This window comes from Pterocles gutturalis, unplaced genomic scaffold (genome assembly GCF_000699245.1).
Source record: "Pterocles gutturalis isolate BGI_N339 unplaced genomic scaffold, ASM69924v1 scaffold11987, whole genome shotgun sequence".
NCBI lineage: Eukaryota > Metazoa > Chordata > Aves > Pterocliformes > Pteroclidae > Pterocles > Pterocles gutturalis.
This window is the reverse complement of record NW_010110320.1, coordinates 2,239-15,796: the sequence shown is the minus strand read 5'-3', so window position 1 is coordinate 15,796 and position 13,558 is coordinate 2,239. Positions and strand designations below refer to the sequence as shown.

The window sequence follows — 13,558 nt, the reverse complement described above, 5'->3', positions numbered from 1 at the left end:
AACTAGGAAGAAGCGCCAGACGTGGTACTTTCCAAGCAAATACCGAATGGCACGGAGCCCTTAGCGGAGTGCTGGAGTTCGGGCAGCGGGATGGAGAGAGCTCTGAAGCTGTTGCCTTGGTGCTGGGTTACGAAGAACGTGGCTGAGGGCCCCTTGCCCGTTTTTCCCTCGTGTATCTTCGCAGGAACAAGGTCCCATCCCTGGAGTGGTTTAGCACCTTCCAGCAGCCCTTCGTACTGCTTTTACCTTTCTAAATGCTGCTCTTGCAGGTTTTTCCCCCAGCTGTTTTCTCAAGTGTGTCCTCTGATCTTTCAAAAGTAGATATTTCCCTACTGTTATCAGCACATAATCAACAAGACTGCATGGATAGCAAAGTGAGACAAGCCCCGGCAGGGGACAGAGAGGTACGGTTCAGTCCCAGGGGCACCTCTGTTCCCCCTCGGGCAGCAATACTGCCCAGCTCAGCCCACGCAGAGCTCTCCAGGGAGCGCGATGCTGGTGGGATGTACCCATCTTGGGCTGAGCTCAGCATGTCTGTCCCCTCCTCGCTTGGTGCTGGGAGAGCAGTAATAGCAATTCTTGTGTTCCTGCAGAGCGGCTTCTGGGGCAGACCCCTAGATCTGGGCTGGTTTCAGCTTGTGGTCCGTGAAAGCTGTAAATTGCTGCAGAAAAGTTTAAACTCTCTGTTCAGGGACGTGGCCCACCTTTGCGGTGGTCTTGGGTGTTGAGAAGGTTTGAAAACCATTTACTGAACAGAGCCACTTTCTCCAGGGTAATTAAAATGAACGTGCTTGGGGTGCAGGGAGGGGTGTGGAGGTCCTGGCTTGGCTGTGCCTCTCCCCGTGAGGATGCTCAGCCCCGCTCTGTGTAAAACTCGGCAATAAGGAAGTTGGTCACCAAAAAAAGCCACTGATGAAGAGCACGCTTTATGATTTGGAGTTGGGAGCCAATTCACATCTTAGGATGTTTTTTTTCCCCCTTTTTGGACTTCCTGGCATCTGACCGAGTTGCCAGCCCTCTGTGTTGCCCTGAGGCACACGGCCACCCTGTGCTGTGCTGGCCAGGGACCTGAGAGCCGATTCTAACAAACCTTCAGGGATCAGAACCTGCAGGTTTCTGGGGTGTACTGGCATCTGCTCTGTGGGATGGCAAGTGTGGAGGCCAGCTGGATGGGAGCCGGGCCCGTGCTTTGGTTTGGCATTTGCCAGGTCCTGTGGTGCCCGTGAACCGGTGCAGCCCCATGAGCTGTCCCACCAGCCTGCACCGGGGGCCAGGTACTGTGCTGTCTCTGGTTTTATTCTTCTCTTTCCACTTTCCCTTATGTTCCATGGTTTTTTTCTTTTGTCTAATATTTCAGAATTTGTCCATCAGGCTGGCTGCCAAACTCAGCGAATGCCACCGACGCTGGGTGTTCTGCAGGGCCAGTCTGCCCCTGTGGCATCCGCCGAAAGCCCAGCTCTGCTAAGTGAAGGGGACAGGGGACCCTGGGCTTGCCAGCTCCCCTGGGGGAAAGACACCTTTGATGCTCTGGTTGTCACTGGTTTCATTAGAGCGAGCCGTGTCCGAGGCCAGTGGGGCTCTCCAGTCTCCTTGCCATGTCGGTACAGATGGTGGGGATGGTTTCAGCATTTGCCTTCTCCAAAATGAAGGAATTTCTCCAAGATGTAGGAATCCCTTTATGTGTCTTCCTGGAGGACCAGGAGGGGCTGGGCCAGTCTGGGAGGTGATGCTGCACCTCAGAGCAAGCAAAACCAACCCGGCATCCCTCCAGTGTGAGCTTCCCGTGGTGTTTCGGGTGGTCCTGGGTGCTGTGGCTGGTGGCCCAGTTTCTCTGCATCCTTGTTTCTGGCTGAGGCAGGGTTGGTTCCAGGGCAGGAGCTCTGCTGGGGCTGGGATGTTCAGCAGCCGCCACCTTGTGCAATCACCATCCCACTGTCCTCTCCTTCCAGACGAGGGACTCCTGCGCTGGGCTGGGCTCCTCCTTTTACAAAGGGCCATGAATCGTGAATCGTGAATCGCAGTCCTTGATATGCAGGGAGGAGCTGGGAGGAGCGGGAAAACCACCTCTGGCAGGAGGAGAGCTTTATTGCACCCTCTGAAATGTCACGTTGGTGACGCAGCCGCAGGCGATGGCGTTGGGGTGATGGGGTTGGACGTCTGTAGCCAGAGTCCATCTCTCTGCAGAACCCAGACATCACGTGGCTCTCGCCTCGTGCTGGAAGCTGTCGCTGTCGCTAATATGCCACATCAGAGATGAGATGCTGCTTGTCGTTAGCATTGGGGAGGGGGGGTAAAGGGCATCCTCCCGAGGATTTGGTGCAGTGGCTGCAGCATCGGTACCACAGGTGGCCAGCAGCAGCTCTTGGCCTTTCGTTTGCTCTGTATCATCCAGTCTGATAAAAGGTCGAGATGCTTGGAATAATTGTTGGTAATGGTCAGGCTCGTGATTGCTGCATCCTTTCTCCAGGCAGCAGTGTGGCAGACTTGCAGCCTGGTGCCCCAGCGGTATTTATTTGTATTTTGCCAGCACCTGCTCACCTCGACCTGCATTGCCTGGGGTGATGGACGAGCACAGAGTGCATCCTCAAGTTTAATAACGTAAAGGCTGAAGGGCTCAGACTCTCATGATATCGATATTTCTTTTTTCTTCATTTGCGTTTACGACGATTCTTCCCTAGCACCTGCTTTTAAGGTGGGTTCTGCTGTGTTTTGTTAGCCCTGGGGTGTGTTTTTAAGCAAATGGCTGGATGAGCTTCTCCAGCAGGAGTCAGGCTGATGGCTGTTTTCTTCCTTCCTTTCTCTTCCCTAGAAACTGGCAGCTGAATGCCAGAGTGCTGGCTACCCAGGGACCCTCATCCCGTACAAGTGTGATCTCTCCAACGAAGAGGAGATCCTGTCCATGTTCTCCGCCATCAAAACCCTTCACCAAGGAGTTGACGTCTGCATCAACAACGCGGGGCTGGCGCGCCCGGAGCCCCTGCTCTCGGGGAAGACGGAGGGCTGGCGGACGATGATCGACGTGAGTAGTGCCCCTGGGAGAGGGGGGAACTGTGCTGGATTTTCATTTCTTCTGGCCACCAGTGCCATTGTCCCCATCTGCTTATTTCACATGTGCAGAGCTGAGGAGCTGCTTCCCATCGGCTCTGACACAGCCCGGATCTGCTGGTGGGGGAAGGGGGAGGACATCGTGCGCTGCTGAGCTGCATGCCTTCACTTTGGAGTATGAAAACACTCAATACCTTCAGTAGCGTTTTTTCGTGTAGCTCAATGGCTTTCTTCACTTTTTTTCTACAATAAAATAGGAAATTGAATGCCAAGCGCTGGCTTTTGTAGCTAATCCCGTTAGTTGTAGCAGTGGGCTGTAAAATGAGGAGATTCTTTTTGGCTTAAAAAGCTGTAATGCTTTTTGTCTTTGTAGCTTAATTTTCTGCCCATAATCTGGTTAGAGCAGGATGTGAACACGGCAATTTCACGTGCCGAACTGGGAGTTTGTGCGGATGGTCCATGCCGTTCACTAGCGGCGCTCCTCCCTGGGTGTTGCTGTCCTGAGGCTCTGCTGTGCGTCTTTTCTGGACTCTACCATCTTTTGTCATTGTGTGATGTCCCTTCTCTGCACATAGCAGTGACGGCCACGGCTGCGGGACCCCCAGCAGGTTTGTGTGCCCTTGCGACGGCCCTTCTGTACTGGCTGTCCTGCAGCTCTGGCCGGTGAGATGCTGAAACGGGAGCTTTTCATGAAGGTGATTTTCCCCTCCTGTCCTACCTGCTTTTGTGCATGAATGTGTTACCCTCGTAGGAAAAGGAGTGGAGCTCCTCGCTCCGAGTAAGCCTTGTAGCACCTCCAGCAGCCCTGAGAGCTTGTCCTAGTGAAGGAAAAGACGTGTCTGTTTGAAAGCTGCTCCAAGCTGTAGGCTCAGAGCCACTCCGTCTGACAGCAGAGCCAGCCGGGATCTGTCGGCTCCTGCGGCAGCCGGTGGCTGTTCATCCAGCCCCAGATTCAGGGCTGTGTAAAGCAGAGCAGAGAACACATCGAGGCCTCAGACTCCTGCTGCCAGGGCAAGAGCTGCCATACCCTGGCTAATTAAGTTCTTGTTAGGATTTTGGCCCATCTGCTGGCTGCTGTGACTGCAGCCAAAGCAAGCTCAGCTCAGCTTTGTCTGCCCAGCCGGGCTTTTGTGGGTTGCCCAGCCTGGGTCACTGCACAGCCGCATCTCCCCAGCCCCGGTTGCCATGGAGTCTTTAAAGAAAATGAAGTGAAGTGTAGCTGAGGCTGAGCGGGTGGAAAGCAGGGCACTTCCCAGCGCTGTCTCGCTGCCAGCCTGGCCCCGCGGGTTGCCTGCGCCTTGTAAACTCCTTGTCCTGGTCGCTGTCATCGCGTCTCGTGTGGATGCCTCCGTGGATGCTGCGTGTCCCTTGTGCTCCCGGTTGCCATGGAGTCTTTAAAGAAAATGAAGTGAAGTGTAGCTGAGGCTGAGCGGGTGGAAAGCAGGGCACTTCCCAGCGCTGTCTCGCTGCCAGCCTGGCCCCGCGGGTTGCCTGCGCCTTGTAAACTCCTTGTCCTGGTCGCTGTCATCGCGTCTCGTGTGGATGCCTCCGTGGATGCTGCGTGTCCCTTGTGCTCATTTCTCTTTGCTCTTCAGACCTTTTGTTCTCTGGAAGGTGGGGAGCCTGGGGGGAACACATGGTTTGTGCCAGCTGAAGACCCTTCCCCTCTCCATGGCCCCTGCCCTGGCTGCTCAGGTGGGAGGGCTCCCTTTATCCCCCCTGCCAGCAGTTTTAGGGAGCAAGATTTTGGAACAGGATTGTCCTGAATGAGACACTCCCGCGTTGGTGTTTTCAGCGGCTCAAAGTCTGGGAGTCTGTGGGGTGCCCTTCCTTGCGGGTGCTGCTGTGTGTGTCCTTTGGAGCTGCTTCGGGGTGGGAGGAGAGGCAGGGTAGGGGCTCTGCAGGGGCAGCATTAGGAAACCAGGCTGGGGGTGTGTTTTATTCCCAGGGGTGATCTCTATGGCCATGTCTGCTCAGATTTGCTTGGCAAAAATGCTGTCGTAGCACTGGGAACAGACTGAGACATGCAGCTGGTGGGTTTGCTCTGGGCTTGTGTGTAATTGTCAGAATAACACGTGGACCTTTAATGTGAAGGTGAAGCCCTGGAACCCTCCAGAGCCAAATGCTTCACCCACCTCAGCCTGTGCAGCCTGCCAGGCTTGGGCTGTGCTTTTTAGCCTGTTGGTAAGTGGTAGAAATAGCTCTGGGTTTTTCCTTTTGCCTGTGTCCCCAGTTTTGTGGCTGTCACCTCCCCGCTTGGGAATCTCACTCTCTGAGCATGCCATGGCTGTGCCGGCGCAGCAGCAGGGTTTGGGGAGGGGTCTGCGCTGACAGCTCTCCCCGCTGCGGCACGCCAGCCCCAGGGAAACACTCCCCAGGCCTATTTCTCCTCCATGCTCTGAAGCTCTCGGAGGGTGAGGATGGAGGAAGGTTGCCAGCACCTTTCACGGGCCACTGGGCTTTGCAGAGCGAAGCTGGAGCAGGGAGGCTTCTTCCAAAGGTCCCTTGGAGAAAGGTGTTGGAGAGCGGCACGGTTTGGGATGCTGTTGGAGAGGTTCGGTGTACTTCTGGGCTGCAAGACGGGAAAAGTTTTTAAACAGTCATCGATCTATCGATTTAAGAAGCATTAGGGCCTTAAATTAAAGGCATTTTTTTCTTTTTGGTAAATTGATTTTTGCTTCCATGCATTTTTTATGAGCTTTGAGGCTCTGTCTCCTTCCATGCTCCCCTCTCAGTTTACCTATTCCGTAAAATTTCTTGATATACATCTAACAGTGTAAACCATATTTATAATTTACTTACTCCTCCTCTTTTTTAATGCTCCAGTTCCTTATTGTCCTTTATTTATTCCCAAGGGGGGAGCTGCTTCTCCCTGGGCTGCAGGAGTCTCAAGAATTGCATTTTCAGCAGCGCAGAGCCCAGTGTTGCCAGCCAGAAAATTCGGTGTGTGCGGAGGAGGGAGCGTGTTATCACAGGCAGGTTCTGAGCCCGTTCACAGCTTCTCCTCTTTTCTCTACTTGTTTATGAGGTTGTGCCTGACATGGGGCTGGGGCAAAGTCCTCCAGCCGCCCCCAGCCCACGCTGGAGTAGCCGGGGCTGGGCGCTGCGGAACACGCCAACTCCGGGCTCTGGGATTTGAACAGCTCCTTCACGTTTTACCTACTGACCTTCACAGCTGGGAATTCAAGCTGAACGTTCCATTTGCTGTGTTCAGGGCACAAAGGACTGCAGCGCACATCCTCTTGCTCCTGGAGACACTAAATGGGTTTGATTCTTGGCATTATCCGTTGGCCGGTGAGGCTCTGCTCTTCTTGCTTTTATACGCCATCTGTGCAGAGATATATTTTCTGTAACCTGGGTTTTTATATGTGCTTGGGAGCTGGGATACTCATTTAGATGCCTTAGAAAAGGCTGATTCTGGGAAGTGAAATGCTCAGCGGCTTCCAGGAACAGCATCTTTTATCTTCTCCCAGCCTGGCAATTGGAACTCATTAATTACTAGAAAATGTGCCTTTGTTGTTTCTATTGCAGTAGCACACACACGCGCAGTCCCCGACCTGCTGCCTCATGCAGCGTGCTGTGCAAAGGCAGGGCGCAGATGTCTTTGCTAAGGGACCTTTGAACCTTTTGTTCTTAAAATAGTGAGGAGGCTGAGAAGTGTCTTGCATGGATATTTGTAACAACAGCCTTTAGATTGTTTGTCCAAGTGATACAGCCCTATGGCTTGCTGATTTTCCAGGCATGATTTTAGGTTCCCGAGTGCCTGTTCCACATTTTAAAATGAGATTTCACCTAAAAAATCCTGCGGGTGCTGTGGGGAAGAGGCAGTGAGGCAATCCCAGCTCAGCTGCCTTCCAGCCAGTGGTTTTATTGTACCAGGGCGTCTTCTTGTACAGGCTCTGGACTTTCCCGTGTGGCTGTTGATTAGTATCTTGCTTTGCCAGTAGTTGTCAAAATGTTGTAACTCTCCCCACGCAAGGAAACGTTGCTCAGGGTGAGTCACAGCACTGGAGCCAGGGCTCAGGCTTTGGGCTGATGTTACCCTCTAGTGGCCTACGGCGATGGATTGGAGCCACCAAAGACACGGTGCCTGGTAGGCTCGGGGTGTCCTGGGGCAGGGAGGAAAGCAGGGATGTTGCTTATCACAAAGGCTTTTTATACCAACAGCTGCCCAGATCTGTATCGGAAAGGACTGGCTCCTCACTTGGGTGGTATATCGGACTGGAGCAGGTTGCTCCCCACTTTCCTTGACCACCCTACTGTGAAATCCAGCAGCCTTCAGATGCCCCACGGGCTCTGGGCTTCGCTCCAGTGCCGAGGTGCCACTTCTGTGGACATGTCTGCTAACCTTCTTCCTTGCACAGCCAAGGTAAATCTTCAACCCGGTGCCAGGGAATTATCTCCGCAGTTCCAGGTATGATGACTGAGATATCCGGCAGCGACTGTGTGCTCAACCAAAGTGCACTTGGACGAGGATGACGACTCTCCTTGTTGTGTTGCCTGGGTACTCCAAGATCAGATAAACATTCTATTTATCTATTGCCAAGGCAAAAACTCGTAAGCACGGCCTCTCATAATGAATAGCAAATAATGACCAAGACAGAAGCGGTGACCGGAAGATCATTGTTCAGCCGACCCCACTCGTCCTTTGTGTGCTGCTCAGTAATTACATCTCAAAACCATCCCTTTCTGCCTCTTACTTGCTGGTCTCCAAACCAGTGTTCCTCTCTGGCATGTCCTTTCCTGCTAGCAAGTCGAGTTAGCCTGCCCCGTTCTTGTTGATGAGTTTCACAGTGACGGTAGCCAGCCCTCTGATGGCTCCTTCGCTCGCTGTCCACATGGCCTCGTTCCTGCTGCTCCTCCTCCCATTTATAGTCGCACCTGACTTATGACTCATCAGAAGTTTAGTTCTTCTGGGACATTTAGTTCACAGTGGTGTTTTTAGACCTGGCTGGCCGGCTCGTTTAGTTAGCAAAGTGATATGCCATTAGGTGGGACCTGTCAGTGTGTCCTGCCCTGAAATGGTTCCCCCCCTTTCTAGAGGGCTTCAACAAGCACTTTCCACCTTTCAGCCACTTTCCCAAATCGAAACCACTATAAACTCAAGCAATTAGCACTGCCGCTGAGACAGCTCGCTCGTCAGTCTTGCACACACCTCTGGGTGGGTTGTATTTCAGCTGGGGGAATTTCCCTATCTCTGTCTTCTTGGAAACTTTGCCTCTCTGTTTCATGGTCAGCAAATGCTGAAGCCACCTGCCCATTAGCGGTGGCACACTGCAGAGGTGACACGACGAGTTTAACCAAGCCGCGGCGTGCTGGGAAGTGCTGCTCCAAAGAGAAGAGCCTGGAAAGCTCTGGGTGCTGTGCTGAAGGACTGGATACATTGCTGTGTCCTTTCTTCCTTGGCTTATCCGGTTAGGGCTGAGGAAGGTGTCAGCGGACAGTGTGATGGATCGGTGGCTTTCATACCTGCAGGGCTACTTGCCCACTGTGGCCTCCCCCGTGGCACGCTGTCATCTTTGGTTTCATGTGTGATGGGAAGCTCTTTGCTGGCCGCGTGGTTTGCAGCACCTCTGAGCGCCTGGTGCTCTGACAGGCGATATCTGGGGATTTCCTCGTTAACTGGCTGACCTAATTACCTGCTGTTAGCGTCCTATCAGCTGCCCAAAGACCCGCGTGCTCAGTGCTGTACAAAATAAACAGCTGTGTCTCCTGGACAGAGCCCTGGCTGCGGGGAGGTGGGTTTGCTCTCCCTTTGCACTCTACCCTCACGCTTGCCCCTAAAACAATTAAATCCTTTTATTTCTGGCAGAGGCCAAAGCTGTCTCCCAGAACTGGGTGTCTGTGCCTCCCCAAACCCCCAGTTACTGGTCGCAGCGTGGTGTGGGTGTGCAGCAGGTGTGCGGTGTGTACGTGCATTTCCCTCTGTTGGCGTTTGCAGGAATTGCCGTGGGTCGGGGACTGGAACCTGCGTCCGCGGCTTCAGGCGTGCAAGAAGTCAAAAGGTGCCAGGTAGGGCGGCTGCTCTTAGTTTCTTCTTCTTTTCTCATCCCTCAGGTCAATGTGATGGCTGTAAGCATCTGCACCCGAGAGGCTTACCAGTCCATGAAGGAGAGAAACATTGACGATGGGCACATCATTAACATTAACAGGTAGGCAAGGGGGGAACGTGGGATCAGCCCCCTCCCCACCTCGCAGAGAGGGTTTGAGCAGTGGAGCTTTAACCGTGGAGCGGGCTGGTGGTGCCCAAGGAGAGGTTTTCCAAGGATTGCAATGGTTGATTTTTTTCAAACCACTTTTTACCTCTGCTGGTCTAAGTGCAAGAAAGACCGAACCAGGGAGAAAAGGATAATGCCGACCGCTTGCAATGGTGCAAGGTTGAAGACTGAATCTTCTTGCCCAGCTCCAGCAAACAGCCGTGTCGAGAGGAGCCTTGGTGGTGTGCGGTTCCCACTGGAGAGGGGAATTCCTCCTGTAGCCACCACGCCAGCCTCTCTCTCCGTGTTCATTACGGTGGTTTGAATATCTGGTTGGTTCCTCCTCGGGACTCTGCTTGCCTCCCGCCTCTCAGCGCTTTCCTTTCTGCTCTCTCCTCAGCATGAACGGCCACAGTGTTGTGCCACAGTCGGTGGTGCATTTTTACAGTGCCACCAAGTATGCAGTCACAGCCCTCACGGAGGGGCTGAGGCAAGAGCTCCGAGAAGCCAAGACCCATATACGAGCGACAGTGAGTACTCTGGGCTCTCTTCCTCTCTCCTGCTTTTGTGAGCTGTGTCAAGGAATAAATTTTTTGGGGGCACAAGGTGGGCAAGTTGCTTGGCCGGGAGCGAGGGGTCTCGTGACAGCAGAGGGAAGCCGTCGGCTGGGCTGCCAGCTCTCATTTGGAGCTAGCATCTCAGCAAGTGATGTGTCCAGGATTTAATTTGTAGTGCAAGCTTTTCCATCGTTTTTTTCTCTGTCCCTTTGGGGCATGAAGAGGGAAGGACCCATCAGCGGTTCCCCAGAGGGACCTGCCCCAGCAGTCATCAAGGCAAAGCCTGCTCTCTTAAACTGTTCCCCTGGAAAAAGGGTGGGGAAGGAGAACAATAGGAAGGGGGCTGGTTTGGATTTTCTCTCTTTTTTTTTTTTTTAATTTTTATTCTTTTACTGAAGGGGAATTACAAATCCTATTAGGATGTGTTCTGCTTTTTTTTTTCTCCAGTGTATATCTCCAGGACTGGTGGAAACGGGATTTGCTTTTAAACTTCATGATAATGACCCTGAGAGAGCTGCTGCAACCTACGAGAGCATTCGGGTAGGACATGGAGAAACGGAAACAGAGGGAAGTGGCTCCGCTTATAGTGTAGCAGTCTCTCTCCTGGCTAACAGGACAAGGAACTAGTTCTGCACAGTGCCCAGTGCTTTTCAGGATGTAATCAGCAAACCCAAAGTCTCAGCATTCAAACCGCAGATTTTGCACTGATATTTACACCCTATGTAGGTTTAATTCAGGTTCAGTTTCCCACTCCCTATATTTTTTCTTTTATTTTGATGTTCCTGTAAATAAATGTCAGTCCGCTTTGACATTTTGCAGGCTACGACCTCTTTACTGAAGAGAAGATATAATAAGGAAACACACCTACGCAAGAAAAAATGTGAGAGCGTGTTGTCTCGCAGGTGGCTAGCACAGGATTCCTTGTGCTTCTCTGGGAATTTTTGAGAAGGATGGCAATGCCTGACCTGGCAGAATTACTGTGCCAGGAGGAAGAGTGTTCACAGCAAATGGAGAGTTATCAGCACCAGACACGTCCTTTGTTAAATTTTTTATGGATTATTTTTTTTTCCTGCTTGCTTGCAATCTTTTTGACGTGCCCCAGCGACACTGTCGAAACTCATTATTGATGGTTAGGAAAGGAGTGATCTTGTGGTTACCTTTCTGAGCTGCCCTTTGAACTAAGAATCTCTTTTTTGTCTTTCCAGTGTCTCAAAGCCGAAGACATGGCTAACGCTGTCATATACGTCCTCAGCGCCCCACCCCATGTACAGGTAGGCTGTGGGGGGGTTGCAGGACTCTGCTGTGGGTGGCTGAAGGTGGAGGGGGATAACTGCTCCCCTGATAATTATTAATCGGCATCGCTGTATCAGCTGAGTGCTTAGCACAGCCTGGGCTGGGGATTAGCAGTGATCCTGGTTGTTTACAGTTCCCTTATGGCAGCTATGGGGCTGCTCACCGCCCCGCGGAGCCAGCAAAGGCTGCTCTGACCCCAGGGAAGGACTGTGCGAGGCAGGGGCAACGGGAGGGATGTGGGCATGGTTTGCCCCCCCCTTTTTTTTTTTTATATAGTGGCATCTGAGATTTCCCGAGAGTCTTGCAGCTGGGTCAGGTGCCAAATGACATGTTGGGCCTGATCCTGCCCAGTGCTGTGCAGCTCCCCAGGGGTGGTGTGAGATGCTGGTGCTGCCAGAGGGACTTCCCTCCTGTGAAATGAGAAATAAGTGACCAGCTTTGAGCTGGAGCCAGGAGGAGGCAGGAGCAGTGTCAAAGTTTAGTATATGCAATGTGAAAGTTCCTGTTGCAAAACCAAACTTTGATCGTGAGAGGTTTAGCAGCCCCTTGGGTGAACTCTGCTCCGAGGAGCAAGATGTGGCTGTTTTGACACTGGATGAGCAGTGATAGCTGCCTTCTTGTCTTAAGAAGATAAAAAAGTCCTGCCCTGGCTGATCCAGCAGTGCTTCTGCTTAACCCTCTGTGCGCAGGACCAAACTGAAGACTTGAACCGTGAGAGTTCGGTGTCATCTTGCACCTTTTCTGCACCTGTTTGTGCTTTTATCCCTTGGGCTGAAGACAGAGCAGTCACATTCACCTTTATTTCTTTATAACATCTCAGTTAAGTAGGCTCATTTCTTGCCACTGTAACGGTGCAGCATGGAAGTGCCCAGTGCAGTATTTAAAATGGACTCCAGTGCTCCAGTAACATTCTGTGTCGGTCTTTTCTAGATTGCAGATATACAGATGAGGCCCACGGAGCAGATATCATAGCAAACGAAGGAGCGGCATGAGCAGCACCATGTATCCACTCCACTTCGAACCCTCTGGCAATTTAGGGTTTCGTCGGCTGGCTAGCAACGTTTTAATCAAGTACCAAGGATCACGTTTGAAGAATTATTTTTCTCTCCCTCTCTCTGAGCTGGTGCTGGTGCTGAGCCAGTTTCAAAAGAAATAGTAGTGGGTCTGTTTCTTCCCCACTCCTTTCTGAAACTGCTAAAGAGTAAAATGTATTTGGAAATAATGCAGGGAAGTGGTTTGTGGAAGATTGTTGTCTCCAGGCTGGTTTATTCTTCCTTTTGTTTTCTTTTCAAGGTTTGTTTGATCTTATTTGCTGATGCCATGTCTGGGCACAGGTGAAGTGTCACGAGATGTTTGCCAGCTTTAGTGTGCTTAGGGTTTGAGATTTTCAGTAGATATCATACATGAATCCATCTCATTTTGGGGTTTATTTTAATCAGATTGATTACTGATGGTAGTGATGCATGTGATATCTTCTACTTCTTTCATACTCCACTGCCCTAAACCCAGTGTACAATCTCGCCCACCTCCCCACAGCCTCCTTTCCCATTCCCATGAGTCATACCTGACAAGTTTGAGGAAGTATAAATGCGTGCGCTTGCTATTTCTCTTTCTTTCTAGGTAGGTAGGTAAATAGTTGGAGGAAAAGTGCCTGTGCTTTTGCAGGTTAGAATGATCATCTAAGTGGCATAGTTACAGTAAGAGTGAGTTGTTTGGTATTTTTAATAAAAAGTAAATGTGTGCTGTCTAGTGATCACCTCTACCCTTGGTATGATCTCCCAGCACTCTTGATGTTTTTGTATGTGATATTTGCATGCATTGACACTTTTCTGGACATACTGATGGGTCTTAGAAAGATGTACGGTGCTGTTTAAATGCTGGTGCTGATGAGTTGGACATGTTGAAAGTTTGTTTATGTGCAGAGATACAAACTCAGAGAGAGAGAGAGAGAGAGAGAGTGAAATGAACCATGCTGAAGCTGTCTAAAATGAAAATATCCTAGTAGGGGCATTTGCCAACAAAGCAGCAGGTAGAAGGTCTGGTTCAGGTCTCGTACTGGTTCTGTGCTGGCACAGCCCCATTGTTCTGCTCTGGAGTTATTCTAACGTGAGGGAGAAGAGAATCAGCCTCCAAGCTGATACATGCAGAGCTGGAGACCGCTTGAGTTGTCTTAAGACTCTTGCAGCGTGGCAGAAACACGTCTGTGTGTCATCCAACTCTCTACAGAGCTGTGGAGCTGTTACTGTACATGTTGCCTTAAGATTGCAGACTCGCTCCTGCTGCGCTCTGGGCTTCCTGTAGTGTTTTGGAAGGCGAACCGTTGGAGCAGGTATGGTCAGTTGATTGGAGGACTGGGAGCCAGAGACACTTGGGTTGGGTTGTTTTGCTTACACCAGTATAGTGCTGTGGGAGTTCATCTGTGTTACACCACCGTAAGGGAGACCAGAACTGGGCCGCTACATCTTG

General features: G+C 51.6%; 1 protein-coding gene across 1 annotated transcript; it reads left to right on the top strand.

Annotated features, from left to right (window-relative positions):
- The first annotated feature begins 2,811 nt into the window (after positions 1 to 2,811).
- On the top strand, positions 2,812 to 12,333 carry DHRS11 (dehydrogenase/reductase (SDR family) member 11). The gene is made up of 6 exons (XM_010073315.1): positions 2,812 to 3,019; positions 9,103 to 9,197; positions 9,643 to 9,772; positions 10,247 to 10,339; positions 11,005 to 11,070; positions 12,023 to 12,333. Exons 1-6 carry the CDS (start codon positions 2,900 to 2,902, stop codon positions 12,062 to 12,064), a joined length of 546 nt encoding a protein of 181 aa, XP_010071617.1. The 5' UTR covers positions 2,812 to 2,899; the 3' UTR covers positions 12,065 to 12,333.
- The last annotated feature ends 1,225 nt before the right edge of the window (positions 12,334 to 13,558 follow it).

What these genes read in the sequence shown, in the direction of transcription:
- DHRS11 (XM_010073315.1), top strand. Translation starts at nt 2,900, where the DNA reads ATGTTCTCCGCCATCAAAACCCTTCACCAAGGAGTTGACGTCTGCATC. An exon ending in CACATCATTAACATTAACAG is followed by an intron (nt 9,198 to 9,642) that starts GTAGGCAAGGGG and finishes CTCTCTCCTCAG; the next exon opens with CATGAACGGCCACAGTGTTG. An exon ending in AGACCCATATACGAGCGACA is followed by an intron (nt 9,773 to 10,246) that starts GTGAGTACTCTG and finishes TTTTTTCTCCAG; the next exon opens with TGTATATCTCCAGGACTGGT.